This window comes from Zeus faber (genome assembly GCF_960531495.2).
Source record: "Zeus faber genome assembly, chromosome: 17".
In the NCBI taxonomy this organism is placed as follows: domain Eukaryota; kingdom Metazoa; phylum Chordata; class Actinopteri; order Zeiformes; family Zeidae; genus Zeus; species Zeus faber.
The window spans coordinates 10,618,774-10,633,023 of NC_137204.1; the positions used below are offsets into that span (position 1 = coordinate 10,618,774).

General features: G+C 42.9%; 1 protein-coding gene across 1 annotated transcript in view; it reads left to right on the forward strand.

The window, feature by feature from the left end:
- The window catches only part of hapln1b (hyaluronan and proteoglycan link protein 1b), an 18,050-nt gene extending 4,486 nt beyond the window's left edge, over window positions 1–13,564 (forward strand). Inside the window, exons 2-6 of the mRNA XM_080017879.1 lie at window positions 4,525–4,656; window positions 9,132–9,295; window positions 9,396–9,594; window positions 10,907–11,209; window positions 12,955–13,564. Coding sequence (XP_079874005.1) covers window positions 4,554–4,656; window positions 9,132–9,295; window positions 9,396–9,594; window positions 10,907–11,209; window positions 12,955–13,244 — 1,059 coding nt within the window. The 5' untranslated portion in view covers window positions 4,525–4,553 and the 3' untranslated portion in view covers window positions 13,245–13,564. The remainder of the gene's footprint in view (window positions 1–4,524; window positions 4,657–9,131; window positions 9,296–9,395; window positions 9,595–10,906; window positions 11,210–12,954) is intronic.
- The last annotated feature ends 686 nt before the right edge of the window (window positions 13,565–14,250 follow it).

Genomic DNA, 14,250 nt, shown 5'->3' on the forward strand with positions numbered 1-14,250 from the left:
AAAAACCGTCCATCATTTGTCATTGACTCACTGATTTTCTTTGTCTCCTCTCTCGATATTGAAAAATGTCGGCAAACATTGTTTTCTTTTCTGTGTAAATCATTGTTTATGGTCGGCGAGACATGCGTGTAATGGAAACAATTACGGCCATTGCTTAATAGTCCTCAACAAGAGCCACACCTACACACAAGTAATTATTTATTTTGCCTGTGTATTTTTTGGCTTTGTTTATTGAATTCTGTTTTTAATAAACTTCTAGAACATAAATTGTGAAAATAACAAAACACTTTGCACTTTACGTTGGGTTATCAAAGTCTCTTATTTCTGGTTAGTGGTCTTGAATCTTTTAAATGAATCTTTCTATTTGAAAAGCTTACACAATCAACTTAATGTGGTTGCTGAATTATATACCAATTTTTATCATACATAATAACCTGTCTGTCTGTCTTTCTGTTTATCTATCTATCTATCTGTCCGTCTATCCATCTATCTATCTATCTATCTATTTATCTGTCTGTCTGTCCATCTATCTATCTATCTATCTATCTATCTATTTATCTGTCTGTCTCTCTGTCTGTCTATCTGTCTGTGTGTCTGTGTGTCTGTCTATCTATCTATCTATCTGTCTATCTATCTATCTATCTATCTGTCTGTCTGTCTGTCTGTCCGTCCGTCCGTCCGTCCGTCCGTCCGTCCGTCCGTCCGTCCGTCCGTCCGTCTGTCTGTGTTTGCATTAGTAGCTTGGTACTACTTGTAAGATCTCAAGTTAAAGGAGGATTTTGACCAGTGGAAGAACGAGCGGTTTCACTTCAGTATTTGGGCCATTAGAAGTCTAAACTTTACTTTCAAAGTTTATTATGTGTCTGTGTGTGTGTGTATGTGTGTGTGTGTATGTGTCTGTGTGTGTGTGTATGCGCGTGTGTGTGTGTGTGTGTGTGTGTGGTGGAGATACTGTAAACACGGCTCTAATGGAAATGCATTACAATGTAGTGTGTTTAAACTGGTCAATTTAGAGGCTCTATTAAACAGTTTATCCATGAGGTTGGGCTTAGACACTGTTTTATGGGTTCCTCGTATTTAAAGTACAGCATATGATAATAATGTGCATATTTATTACTTGATGGATATAATTTCTGGGTTCAACACTCGATAGTGGCAGAGAATGATGTTAGAGCTTAGAGGGTGTTGTCATCATGATGCAATTATCTGACCCACCTACAATAACAGCAAATGGCTCAGGCCAAATCAGCAGAGCCAGCTATCTGCTACATGTATACACACGCGCGCGCGCGCGCGCGCACACACACACACACACACACACACACACACACACACACACACACACACACACACACACACACACACACCCAGACACAAACACAGGCACACACAAACAAATAAATCTTGTACGACACAGTTTTGATGTGCAGGCGTGTGTTTGCATTGGCCCGCCTCGTAAAAAAAATACACTTCCCAAAGTCTCCAATCACGTACTTGGCGATGGTCAGTGAGTCGTAACAACCGAGGGGCCGGGGAGGAGTCCTTATTCCCCCCCGAACTGAGTGATCACCGGGGACACACCAGCGGCAAACACTTCACGCTTCCAATTGGACAATTCCACTTGAAAATATTTACCCCTTTCTCCGATGACGCCACTGCCGATTCCAAGAGAATCAATCATGAGACGTCACAGCTGTGTTTAATACAGTGCTTGTGTGTGTGTGTGTGTGTGTGTGTGTGTGTGTGTTGCAAGATCAAAATGGTGAGGCTGTAATCATTTGTCGTGTAATCCATCTGCTCCGGCCAGAGTAGCAGCCCTGCTCTCGAATCGTCACTCCGTAAAAACAAGTCGTTGGATTTTACCGCCCTCGGCACGTTTGATGACGTTGGCGTAAAGCGCGCTGAGCGAGGCAGTTGAACGAGCGAGAGTCCCAACAGTCGCTCTGAGCTGTCGGTGGAGTTCTCACCAGAATCGTTGAATTCTGACAAAAGGAGTCGTTTCAGCGGAAGGCAAAGTGTAAATCAGTGCCATTCAATTTCTATTGTGCTGAATGGCTTCGCCTTTTTTTTTTAATTTTATTTTTTTTTCCCCGCTACGACCGCATCACCGCGTCGCATTTAACGTGAATTATGCCCAAATGACGCCCAAGGCCTTGATGTTTTTATGCCTCCACCGCCGGAGGTATTATGTTTTCGGGTTGTCCGTCCGTCCCTATGTCCGTATCCACGTACGTCCGTCCCGTTCTCGTCAACGCGATATCTCAGGAACGCCCCGAGGGCATTTCTTCAAATTTACCACAAACGTCCACCTGGACTCAGAGATGAACGGGACAGAATTTGGTTTCCAAGCCCAAGCCTCAAGCCCGTCCCCGTCCAACGCGATATCTCGGGAGCGCCTGGAAGGCATTTCACGACGTCGGGCGCAAACGTCCTCTTGGATTCAAGGACAAATCGATTACAATTTGGTGGTCAAAGGTCAAAGGTAAAGGTCACGGTGAGCTCACAAAACAGGTTTTCCGCCATGAATCCAGAATTCATATGGTAATTGTGACAACATTTCACACAAATGTACGATACGATAAAATGATAACGTGGTGACGTTTTTAAATCCAAAAGGTCAAAACTGCAACAGTTGTGTATGTTATATGAGTGACTGCCGCAGTGGATGGTAGTGCAAGTGTGCCATGGCAAGAGAAAAAGGCTGGGAAACACTGGTGTCATATACTGACCCCAGAGCCAAATAAAAACCTTTAAACAAAGGAATGATGACACACAAACACACACACACACACATGCACGCACGCGTGCACACACACACACACACACACACACACACACACACACACACACACACACACACACAACATAAACACACCTGGACTGTAAAATTCTTGTTTACCGTCTGCACGGATGGACCCGGTGGAATGCCTTTGGCTGCGATAACCATTGTCTTAGCTCACTGTGTCTTGAGGTTCACGTTTCATGAGTGGGTATGTGTGTGTGTGAGTGTGTGTGTGTGTGTGGGGGGGGGGGAAACGTGCTGCGTATAGAGGGCTGTTTTTTTAAGGGCCGAGCGTATGCCTTAAATGGAGCTCGAAAAACCTCCAACCCGGAGAAGCGTCACTCTCAGCACTATTTTCTGTCAAGTCCTTATCCCCCTCTCTTCTTCTCCCTCGCATGCCTCCCTTTTGTTTTGCTGCTTCTCTTTCTGCTTCTTCTTCTTTTTCTTCTTCTTCTTCTCCTCCTTCTTCTCTTCCTCTACCTTACTCACCTGTGCCTCTCTCCTCGTGGTCCTGCAGCAGCGGACAGTTTGACTCCCAAGTTTTGGAAAGGACAAATCCCCACCCCCCACCCCCCCATCCCCACCCTGTGTGTGTGTGTGTGTGTGTGTGTGTGTGTGTGTGTGTGTGTCCCCACTGCGGAGCCGTACTGCTGACTGCAGGAGCTCTCACCTAGCAGAGGGGGGCCAGTGCGTCAGCAGTACGCGTGGAAGAGAGTGAATGAAGGGAAGAGAGGCACTCAATCCCACTGACTGCAGAGAAAACCCCTCACACACACACACACACACACACACACACACACACACACACACACACACACCACACACACACACTCACGTGCTCATTATGAATACTGCGTGTGTAAGAGCCCTATGACCTAATTACAATGTAAATAGGTTGTAGGTTTGTGTGTTTTTGTTTAGGTTTGTTTCATTGCTTTTTGTTACTTTTTTTTAAGATTTCTATTGAATGTTTATTGTTAACCATTAGGCTATTATGGTTATATATCGCCAACGACCATTTTTAGGTTTATTTTCTATTGTGAGGTTTATTTTCTATTGTTCATTTTTTACGTTTACTGTATATTTCAGAAATTTCTATCTTTCAGTTCATTTTAAGGTTTATTGTACATTACCAATTTTTCAGCCAATTTGTAGGATTATTGAATATCAACATTTTTATGATTTACTTTGTCATTATCGCCTATTTTTTATGTGAGCAGCTGTGACAATGCAATTTCTCTCCAAGGGTGAATCAAGTATCAGTATCAGTATCTATCTATCTATCTATCCATCTATCCATCTATCTATCTATCTATCTATCTATCTATCTATCTATCTATCTATCTATCTATCTATCTATCTATCTATCTATCTTTCTATCTACATCAACTCTTACAGAAATCTTGCATTGCAGCATATAGCACATTAGATAAACAGGAAATAAGCAATATATGTGTAGGTATTGTAGTACATGTGTAATACATATGTAATGCATGTGTATTACAAATGTTATTAATGTGTATTACAAATGTAATACATATGTAATACCAAGGCATTCCACTTCCAGGTTCATGTCAAATGCTCCGGCGTTTTTAAAACTCCATAGGAAACACTTGCCCTCCTTAATTATTATCTGCCCTTCTCTCTCTCTCTCTCTCTCTCTCTCTCTCCATCCCACTCTTTCTCCCTCTCTCTCTCCCTCTCTCTCTCCTCCTCCTCTCTCTCTCTCTCTCTCTCTGCAGTGAGCAGACTCACGGCCTGGTAAGCGAAGATGATTCCCGTGCTGCTCTGTGCGCTGATCTCGCTGAGCGTAGGGGACGACTTGGACACTCTCTACCCCGAACTGGAGCACTCCAGAACAATCTATGTCACAGGTAACCTCACTATATGTATTAGAAGTGTAATTACTTTACCTTGGCTATTTGCATCTGAGGGGAAATCCAGAGTAACCTTTTTTACCCACAGCCTTGCACCTCTGGTCTCTGTGCCTCGTTCATGACACCCCTCGGAGGTGTCATTTGTTTCCTCAACTTATCAGTGTGTAATGCCGCCATGGTTAAGAGATAAGAGCGCTATGCGGGGAATAATTATCGCTGGCCTGTATTAATAGCATTATCTCATTATGCTCTCTTTAAAAACAATTGCATCTCCATTTCCAAAAGTTTTTAATTTGACATTAATGGATCTGTACATCTATATATATATATATATATATATAACAAAGTCAAATAAATGGACCACTTGCTTGCCAAGCTGATGAAGCAGTTCAAAGTAATTTGAAACTCTCCCATTAACCAACCTCCAGTGTGTGGGATCAATGTGCAATTATTTGGGTGGTCAAACTCAGCTGTGGAACACATGAGTTTGTTCTTGTTCCAGTGGCACCTGTCAAGGGGTGGGATATATGAGGCAGCAAGTGAACAATCAGTTCTTGAAGTTGATGTGTTGGAAGCAGGAAAAATGGCCAAGCGTAAGGATCTGAGGGACTTTAACAAGGGGCAAATTGTGATGGCTAGATGACTTTGTCAGAGCATCTCCAAAATGGCGGGTCGTTATGGGGTGTTCCCGGTATGCAGTGGTTAGTACCTACGAAAAGTGGTCCATGAAAGGACAACCGGTGAACCGGAGACAGGGTCACAGGCCCCCGTTATGCTCATTGATGCATGTGGGGAGCGAAGTCCAGCCCCGCTGGTCTGATCCCACAGAAGAACTACTGTAGCACAAGTTGCTGAAAAATGTAATGCTATGACAAAAGGGTGTCAGAACACACTCCATGTGGGGCTGTATAGCTGACCCCTGTCCACCGCCGAAAGCACCTAAAATGGGCACGAGAGCCTCAGAACTGGACCATGGAGAAATGGAAGAAGATGGGCTGGTCTAATGAATCACGTTTTCTTCTACATCATGTGGACGGCCGGGGTTAGGGTCAGATCCAATCAAGCATCTATGGGATGTGCTGGAACAACAAGCTTGATCCATGCGGATCCCACCTCACAACTTACAGGGCTTAAAGGATCTGCTGCTAACGTCTTGGTGCCAGATACTACAGAGGTCAGAGGTCTTGTGGAGTCCATGCCTCAACAGGTCAGAGCTGTTTTGGCGACACGAGGGGAACATACACAATATTAGTGGTTATTAGTGGTGGTTTTAATGTTATGGCTGATGTAAAAAAATGGAAAATTCAAAAACGGAAAATCCCCATAATGTTACATAGAACCTATGGGTCATACCCTGGGAAGGCTACTGTATTAGCTCTTCTTCTTTCTTTCTTTATTTGTTTGTTGTTTGTTTGTTTATTTGTTTGTTTGTTTATTTATTTATTTATGTATTTACGTATTTATTTATTTATTTTAACCTGTGCTGTCAGCATGCTGGGCATACATCACAGAGTATTTGTGTGCCATTTCATCTCGGACAGAGTTAGTCTGCAATGGGAGTTCAAGTTCTCAACCTGCAATGCAACTCTTTATTAATTCTTTAATCATCAAGAACTGCTGCAATAACTCTGTAGATGAGCTGTAGAATGACAAGAGCACAGTTTTTTGTTATACAGAACCACCACCAATCCCCCTCTTTGGAGAACTATTTTACCATGTTTTGGTCTATAAACAACTAATCACTACTCCAAGAGGGGGAGAATCACCACGGGTGAAACAAATAAACATAGAACCAAACAACAACATGTACATGGAAAAACATAAACATAGAAACAAACAACAACATGGACATGGAAAAACATAAACATCAGACGACAACATGTATCAAAAAAACAGGGTTAATTATGTCCAGGAAAACTGGAACAGCAATTGGCCATGTGGCCTCTTCCTGTCATAGTTATGGCAGTAAATGAGGGAGAAAGGGAGAGGGATGTAACCAGGAGGGTGTTGGGATGTGATCAAAGCAGGTGCTGGTGGTGTGTGTGTGCCTGTGATGAGACCGCCTGTATGTGAGCTTAACCCAGTCCCAGAGCACGCGAGGAGACCCTGCACTTATGAGGTGCACACATACAACCCACCCCCAGGTGCAGGCACAAGACGTAAGCTTCAGGCACAGAATCCAGGCCGCGGACGCCAGGCACGGACCACAGGTCCAAGCCAGCTCCCGCGACAACCAACCGACACCCCGCCTGAAGCGCCCGCCCTGCAGGCGAGCCATCAGGGCCCCCACGCCCACCTGCACCCCACCATAACCGACCAGACGCCCCATCGTGCCGCTAGCCCTGAGCGCACATCCACGTAGCCGGGTGTGCTTAGCGTTGGGCACCCGGATGTCAGGGTTAGGGTGCCTGTTATGTGCTTTCCTATCAATTAGTGAGATGGGTAGGTTGTTCCATCGAGTGAGGTCTTTTTCAATGGATTTGAGGAATGGAATAAAGTTAACGGTAAACAAATCTGACAGATTGGTGGAGATATCAATACCAAGGCATCTAATGTTGCCCGTCGTGATGGTGAAGGGAAGTTTCTGGGTTACTGCATTCCAGTCTTCCCCACTGAGTGGTAACACCATGGTCTTAGTCCAGTTTATTAAATAGTCTGAGATAGCTGAAAATTTTGACATAAGATTGAACACTTCAGTAGGGACGATATTGGGTTCCATAAATACAACAAAATATTTTCTGTATACAAACTGATTTTGTGAACAGAGTTTCCTGTTTGTATGCCAATGGTATTACTGTTTTGACAGATGGCCGCTGCGAGGGGTTCAATAAAGATGTAGAATAGTAAAGGCAAGAGCGGCCTTCCTGGCTTGTGCCACGTTGTAGAGTGAAACGCTGTGAAGTGTAACCATTGATGATGACAGAAGCAGATGGTGAGTTGTACAGCCTCTCCAAAGCCAAATCTGTTGAGGGTGGAAAAGAAATATGTCCAATTAACTCTGTCAAATGCTTTTTGGGCATCTAAAGAAGCAATAACAGTATCTAAGTTGTTCCTTTGAGATATGCTGATCAGACTGAATAAACGGCGCATATTGCTGGATGAGTGTCTGCCTTTGACAAAGCCTGTTTGATCTGGGAATTATTTTTCCAATTCTGTGGGTTAGTGTTTTACTAATAATCTTGGAATTGCAATTAATTAGGCTTATGAGTCTATAACATGAGGCGAGGGTGGGTCCTTATTGGATTTGAGCAAAAACTGAAATGAGAGCAGTATTCATGTGCGGAGGCATCGTGGAGGTTGACTTAATCTCCTTAACCATCATGATGAATAATGGGGATATAAGTGGCCAGAAGTTTAAATAGAATTCCACTGGGTATTTTTGAGCATAGAGAAGAGAGCATTCCTAAGTTCTTCTAGAGTAAGTGATTGATCTAATGTGGTAGCCTGCTCCGTGGATCGTTTAGGGAGGTTGATATCATCAAGGAATGAGTTAATGTTTGATGTATTTGATTAATTATCTGAGTGATATAGCTTATTATAAAAGTCAATGTGGATCTTTGATGCCTGTAATAAGTGTTTTTTCTCGATCGCCTTTCAATTCATTGGCAAAATATCAAGAAATTGACCTGTTTTGTCATTGAATTCAAAATAATTCACTCTTGTTCGTTGCATGAGGAATTTTGTCTTTTGATGGACGATATTGTCAAGTTGAATTGTCTGTATCTCATTTCGGATTTGCTCAGTGGGTGAGTGGGCTTGTTGGGAGTGTAAGTCTTTTAGTTGTTGTTGTAGTTTGTTTTGGCATTCTTGTCCTTTCTTTTTCTTGTGAGTGGAGATTAATACTACCATCATGTACTCGTTATTATAACAATCTATAAAATCCTCTGGGTCCACCTCTTGGGATTTGCGTAATGATTTTTAATTGTTATACATTTTTATTTTTTGCAATTCGCTTTGTGATTTGTCTGAGTTGGAGCTCATTGTCAGTGCTTTAGTTTGTGCATCTCGGCGCCACCATGTTGAATCTGTACTCACTCATGCGAGATCACAGCATGCTCCTGCTGTATTGGATCTGGCCATATCACACAATATCAGATTTGTGATACCTGTAAATATTGAAGGCCTCGAGATTTAAAAATGCATTGGTTACTAATGTAGTATGATTTGAGAAGCTAAATACCACTAGAGTGGAATATTTATTACAATCAGCTTGTATTAGGGCGTTGTTGATGACCAGTTGTCAAAAATGAGCATTTTCAGGAATTGTTCCACGTTAATTTTCGCAGATTTTTAGGGACAAACCACCTCTTCTTTCCAAGTGCATATCAGTAAATATTACCATTTGAAATGTTTTGGAGTGGTTTGTTCAAAAACGGCAGTTAGTCCAAACAAGATGCCAACAAGGGGTTTACGTCACGCTTTGTAGCCTCTGAAATGATCAGATCTTTATTTTAGGTTTATTTTCTTTCAAGAAAACGTTGCCCGGCTCTCGGTGGTGTCGGAACAGTCCAAGGTGGTGTCGAGGCGAGGCGGAAACGCCACCCTGCCCTGCAAGATTCAAAGGGATGATTCGCTGCCACCCAATCGCAAGATGAGGATCAAATGGACCAAGCTGACCTCAGACTACCTGAAGGAGGTTACAAATACAATTCCGACTGATACCCTTGACGTTGTGCCATAAATAGCTTTCTCTCGTCACCATTTAAATGTTATTGTGCGACTTAACCCCTTTGCAGTTGGACGTTTTTGTCTCCATGGATTACCACAAACGCAGCTATGGGCGGTTCCACGGACGCGTCCATCTCCAAGGCTCTTCTCCTACGGACGCGTCGCTGGTGATTACGGAGATCACACTGGAGGATTATGGGAAGTACAAGTGTGAGGTCATCGACGGGCTGGAGGACGGAACCACGGTCGTTTCCCTCGACCTGCAAGGTAAAATCCTATTTCTCAACTAACCATAAAACTATGTCAATAAATATATCAGGCTTGTTCTGGGCAGCTGGTTGGCGGCCCCTTATAATAGCTTCACTCGGTCAGAGTAAATTTAGCAACGGGCACACTGCACAGAGAGCACCTGGGGGGGAAATGAACAGGCTAGGTCTACGAGGGTGAACCTAGTGGACCCGGTAGTCATGTTGCAATTACACTTGTTATAGTCTGTAATAACTTAGTTAGTACAGAGTAATAATTTATCATTTATCATTTTTACCCTATATATCTATAACAATAATTCAACCTGTGCATAGAATGACATTTTATCTGCATATGTGTGTATATTTGGCTTTTTCTGTTGGGTATGTTTTGGATGTTTGGGCTATTTTTATTTCACTTTCAATTTTTTATTTTTGTTTTACTGCATTTTACTGCATTTTATTATTTCCTTTTTCAGACTGTTAAGCTTTTTGTAAATACAAATTGTCCGTATAAACACTACAATCCTCACCATGACAAATTCCTCGTATTTAAAAATGTATTTGGCGGAATAAACTCACTCTGATTCAGTGACGCGCGGTCACTAACGTACCTACCTTGTGATAATAATTTGAACATTTGATTTACACAGCATTCTAATATTACATTTGCATATCTTTTATTCATTTCAAAAATCCTAATCAAAAAAAACATTTGTTCAATTTTGGCCTCTTTGGATGCTTGAAATAGTTGTATTTACTCAAAGACGGCAGCTTGCAGCAACGGCGCCCAACTACACCGCCTTTCTGCGCCAATGTTCATTGTGATTGACGACTATACTATTTATCATGGATCATGGAGCTTTGTGAATCGCACGCTGTCACTTGACGTCATCACGCCCACCCCAAATCAGCGCTCGCTAACTGGGCTTGTAAATCTTATATTTATATTTAAATATTTTTAGTAGTTATCCATCAACAATATATAATATGATGCAGTAGCATATGGTTTACGTTGTTCTCATTTGTAACGCATTGCAGCGTAGTTATCAATTATTTCAATTTGGCTTTATGTGATACGCTGCAGTGCACTCCTCTTACCAGTCATTAAGTTGCTGCGTCAATACCGCTCTGATTTGCCACTGCCCACCCAGACTGAGAGCACATCACTGCTCCGATTCCGATGCTGATGTTTGTGAACACATGTGCACGTTCAACTTCTGCACACAAGCCAATGGGGAAACGTCTGCTATTCAACCGGTTCTCCAAAAGTTTGGCGTTTTTGTCTTATTGTTGACCTGTGTTAACATCGCGTCCTCTCTCCCTCCTCTCAGGCGTCGTCTTCCCCTATTTCCCCCGCCTGGGTCGGTACAACCTCAACTTCTACGACGGAGAGCGAGCGTGCCGGGAGCAGGACGCCGTCGTCGCGTCCTTCGATCAGCTATACGACGCCTGGCGCAGCGGGCTGGACTGGTGCAACGCCGGCTGGCTTAGCGACGGCTCGGCGCAGTACCCCATCACCACCCCCAGGGCGCCGTGCGGGGGCAAGAACACGATACCGGGCGTCCGCAACTACGGACTGAGAGACAAGGAGAAGAACCACTACGACGTCTTCTGCTTCACTTCGAACTTCAAAGGTAAGGCTTAGACTAGGGACGCAACGGTACACGGTAGGTCATCGAACCGCTCGGTGCGCCCCCTACGGTTCAATACGCACACGTGTACTGCGGTGTTACGGTATCACGAGAGAAGTCCACTGGACACGTTGGCGCAGTAGTGAGTAGTAAGTGCTGCTTCCGATTGAATCTACTGCTGCGGCTCCACCGCACATTGATGCCGTGGAGCAGCAGCATTTCTCTTTTTCCCGTGTGAGAGGTCTATTCTTTTTCAACTGCGCGCAGCGACGCAGCCTTCTCCATGAAGACACAAAACGATCCTATTCTTTGGAACGGCTCTTTTGTAGGGATGAAGGGAACGGAGTCTCGCCCGGGTGATGAGCCGTTCTTTTTTTTTTCTTTTCTTTCAAGTTTTCGTTTTATCTTGTGTTGTTTGTTTAAGTTGCCTTCTCCTGCCCCCGGCAAATGTGTCCCCCTCCATGTACGAGATAGCCTATGCTCCCGCCTCGCCGGGAGGTGCCCTGGCGGAAAAGGAACTGGCACTGTCACTGTTCATAAAGCGAAGACACACACGCACTGGTCTGACTGTGAGGTTTTATTTAACTATTATTATTTATGTGTGAAAAATACTGTTTATACCTGTTCTACACGGAAATAACGAACTCTAGTACTGTTTTTTATTAAAATAGTTTTGTTTTATCAATTCTTAATTTTTATTATTTTTAAAATATTATATATAATTATATATAGATATATATATAAATAACTAATGGAAATTAATATTTGAATTATCCACCATCCTGGACGCCTTGCCTCCAATCAGATGAACTTATGCAAATTACAAAAACCCACCAGTGAACTTGAAACCCCGTCTCACCCTCCCCCACAGTCATACACACAGAGCATTACAGTAGTTATTTGTGGCAGACTACCAAAAAGAAAAACATGTTTTACACCTTTTAAAAAAAAAATATATATATATATATATATATATATATATATTTTTTTTTTTTTAAATATAAAGATACCGAAACCGTACTGTTACGGGGCCCCAAAACCGTGATACATACCAAACCCTGTGCCCATTGTACCGTTGCATCCTGTTGCAGCGTAGATGAGACTATTTATTTGTCGGTGTTTTTAAACCGACAAAAAAAATAATAAGAATTAGCTCCTGCGTGGTGAGATCAAAATTGCAACATAAATAATTCAAATAATTCATAATTCATAATGCAAAATATATCTAACTGATCAGTTCCAGCCATAATAGCAACTCTGTTTCCATGAGAACAAGATTCACACTAAAAGTGAGGACCATTCGTAGTGACGCAAAGATCCACTCTTTTTTGATATTCCGTTCTTGTCGCGTCACCTAAAAGGAGTCGTTGGATTTTCTCACTCTCTGATCGCTCGATTCAGCCGGCGTGACGCACGGCAAACGAGAGTCAGGAGAATCGGTTCGGCTCTGCTTTGTGAATGGAGTTCTCGCAAGAATCCTTTAATTCTGTCAAAATGATATATTTCGATGTGAATGCGAAGAGGAGGCTTTTTGATTTGATTGAATTCATCCATTCGTTTTCATTCATTTTGGCATTCTGGTCATTATTTTTAGTTTTTGAGGCAAAGTTGAACTCTTCCCCCACTCCTTTGACAAAGTGACCCCGGACTCGTTTGTGAATCTTCCATAAGATCATCATAATAAGCGCGGTTCTACGTGTTTGCGTCATTTTTTTGTGGTTAAGCGGACATCGGTGTGTCTCCCCCAGGACGCTTCTACTACCTGATCCATCCATCCAAGCTGACCTACGACGAGGCGGTGAGCGCGTGCGGGGCGGACGGCGCCCGCATCGCCAAGGTGGGCCAGATGTACGCCGCCTGGAAGCTGCAGGGCTACGACCGCTGCGACGCCGGCTGGCTGGCGGACGGCAGCGTGCGCTACCCCGTCTCGCGCCCCCGCCGCCGCTGCAGCCCCAGCGAGGCCGCCGTGCGCTTTGCCGGCTTCCCCGACAAGAAGCACAAGCTGTACGGGGTCTACTGCTTCAAGGGCCACGACTGAACACACACACACACACACACACACACACACACACACACACACACACACACACACACACACACACACACACACACACACACACACACACACACACACACACACACACAATTAAGCAAACGTGTCCATGATTAAGCAAACTGTGATGCTTTTATTTTCTCAACACAATGTGAGATGTCGTCAGAGTTCAAAGCTCAAATACCATGTTGTTTTATTGTTATTATTTTTTTATTATTATTATTAATAACCCGAGACCTGGGTATCGTATGTGGGGATAGTTTACACACTCACACACACACACACCCACACACGCACGCACACACGCGCACACACACACACACACAAACACACACACACACACACATGCATTTAAGGTTGATAAAGTTGGTAGTTTCGTGACGAGCGCAGGGATCTCTGAGAGAGAATAATTATAAAATAAGAGAGTGTAAAACTCCCCCTGGTGGCTGGGACCGAAACTTTTGGGCACTTTAAAGTTTATCAACCCGTAACTTTATAAACGTCCCATAGAAGCGTAAAAATCATATTTAAAACCGGGGACAAAAAACAACAACAACCTAGCACAAACGGAAAAAAGACATCTCTGCTGTTACTCCCTTCTTCTTTTTTTAACAAGGTGCTATTTTTTTGGTATTTCATTATTATTATCTATCCAGTATTTTATGTTTTTATACTAATGTGTTGTTTATGGACCAAACATCGGTGTTGTTGTCGCATTGAAAAGGAAACACATAACCCTAACCATTGTTGATGTTTCCTTTTTTTTTTTTTTTTTTTTTAAGTATGCGTAAGTAGAATGTGATTACCTAGAAATGTATAATTACGGTTAACACATATTTTTGGATGAAGAAAAAAAAATGTCAACGTTATTATTTTTTTTATTTTCTGACAAAACTATCCCGGACTGGTTTTAAAACATACATAGCTGTTGAAAAAAAAAGGGGGGGAAAAGAATACAAACTTTTTTTTGCACTGAACATTTTGAAGCAAT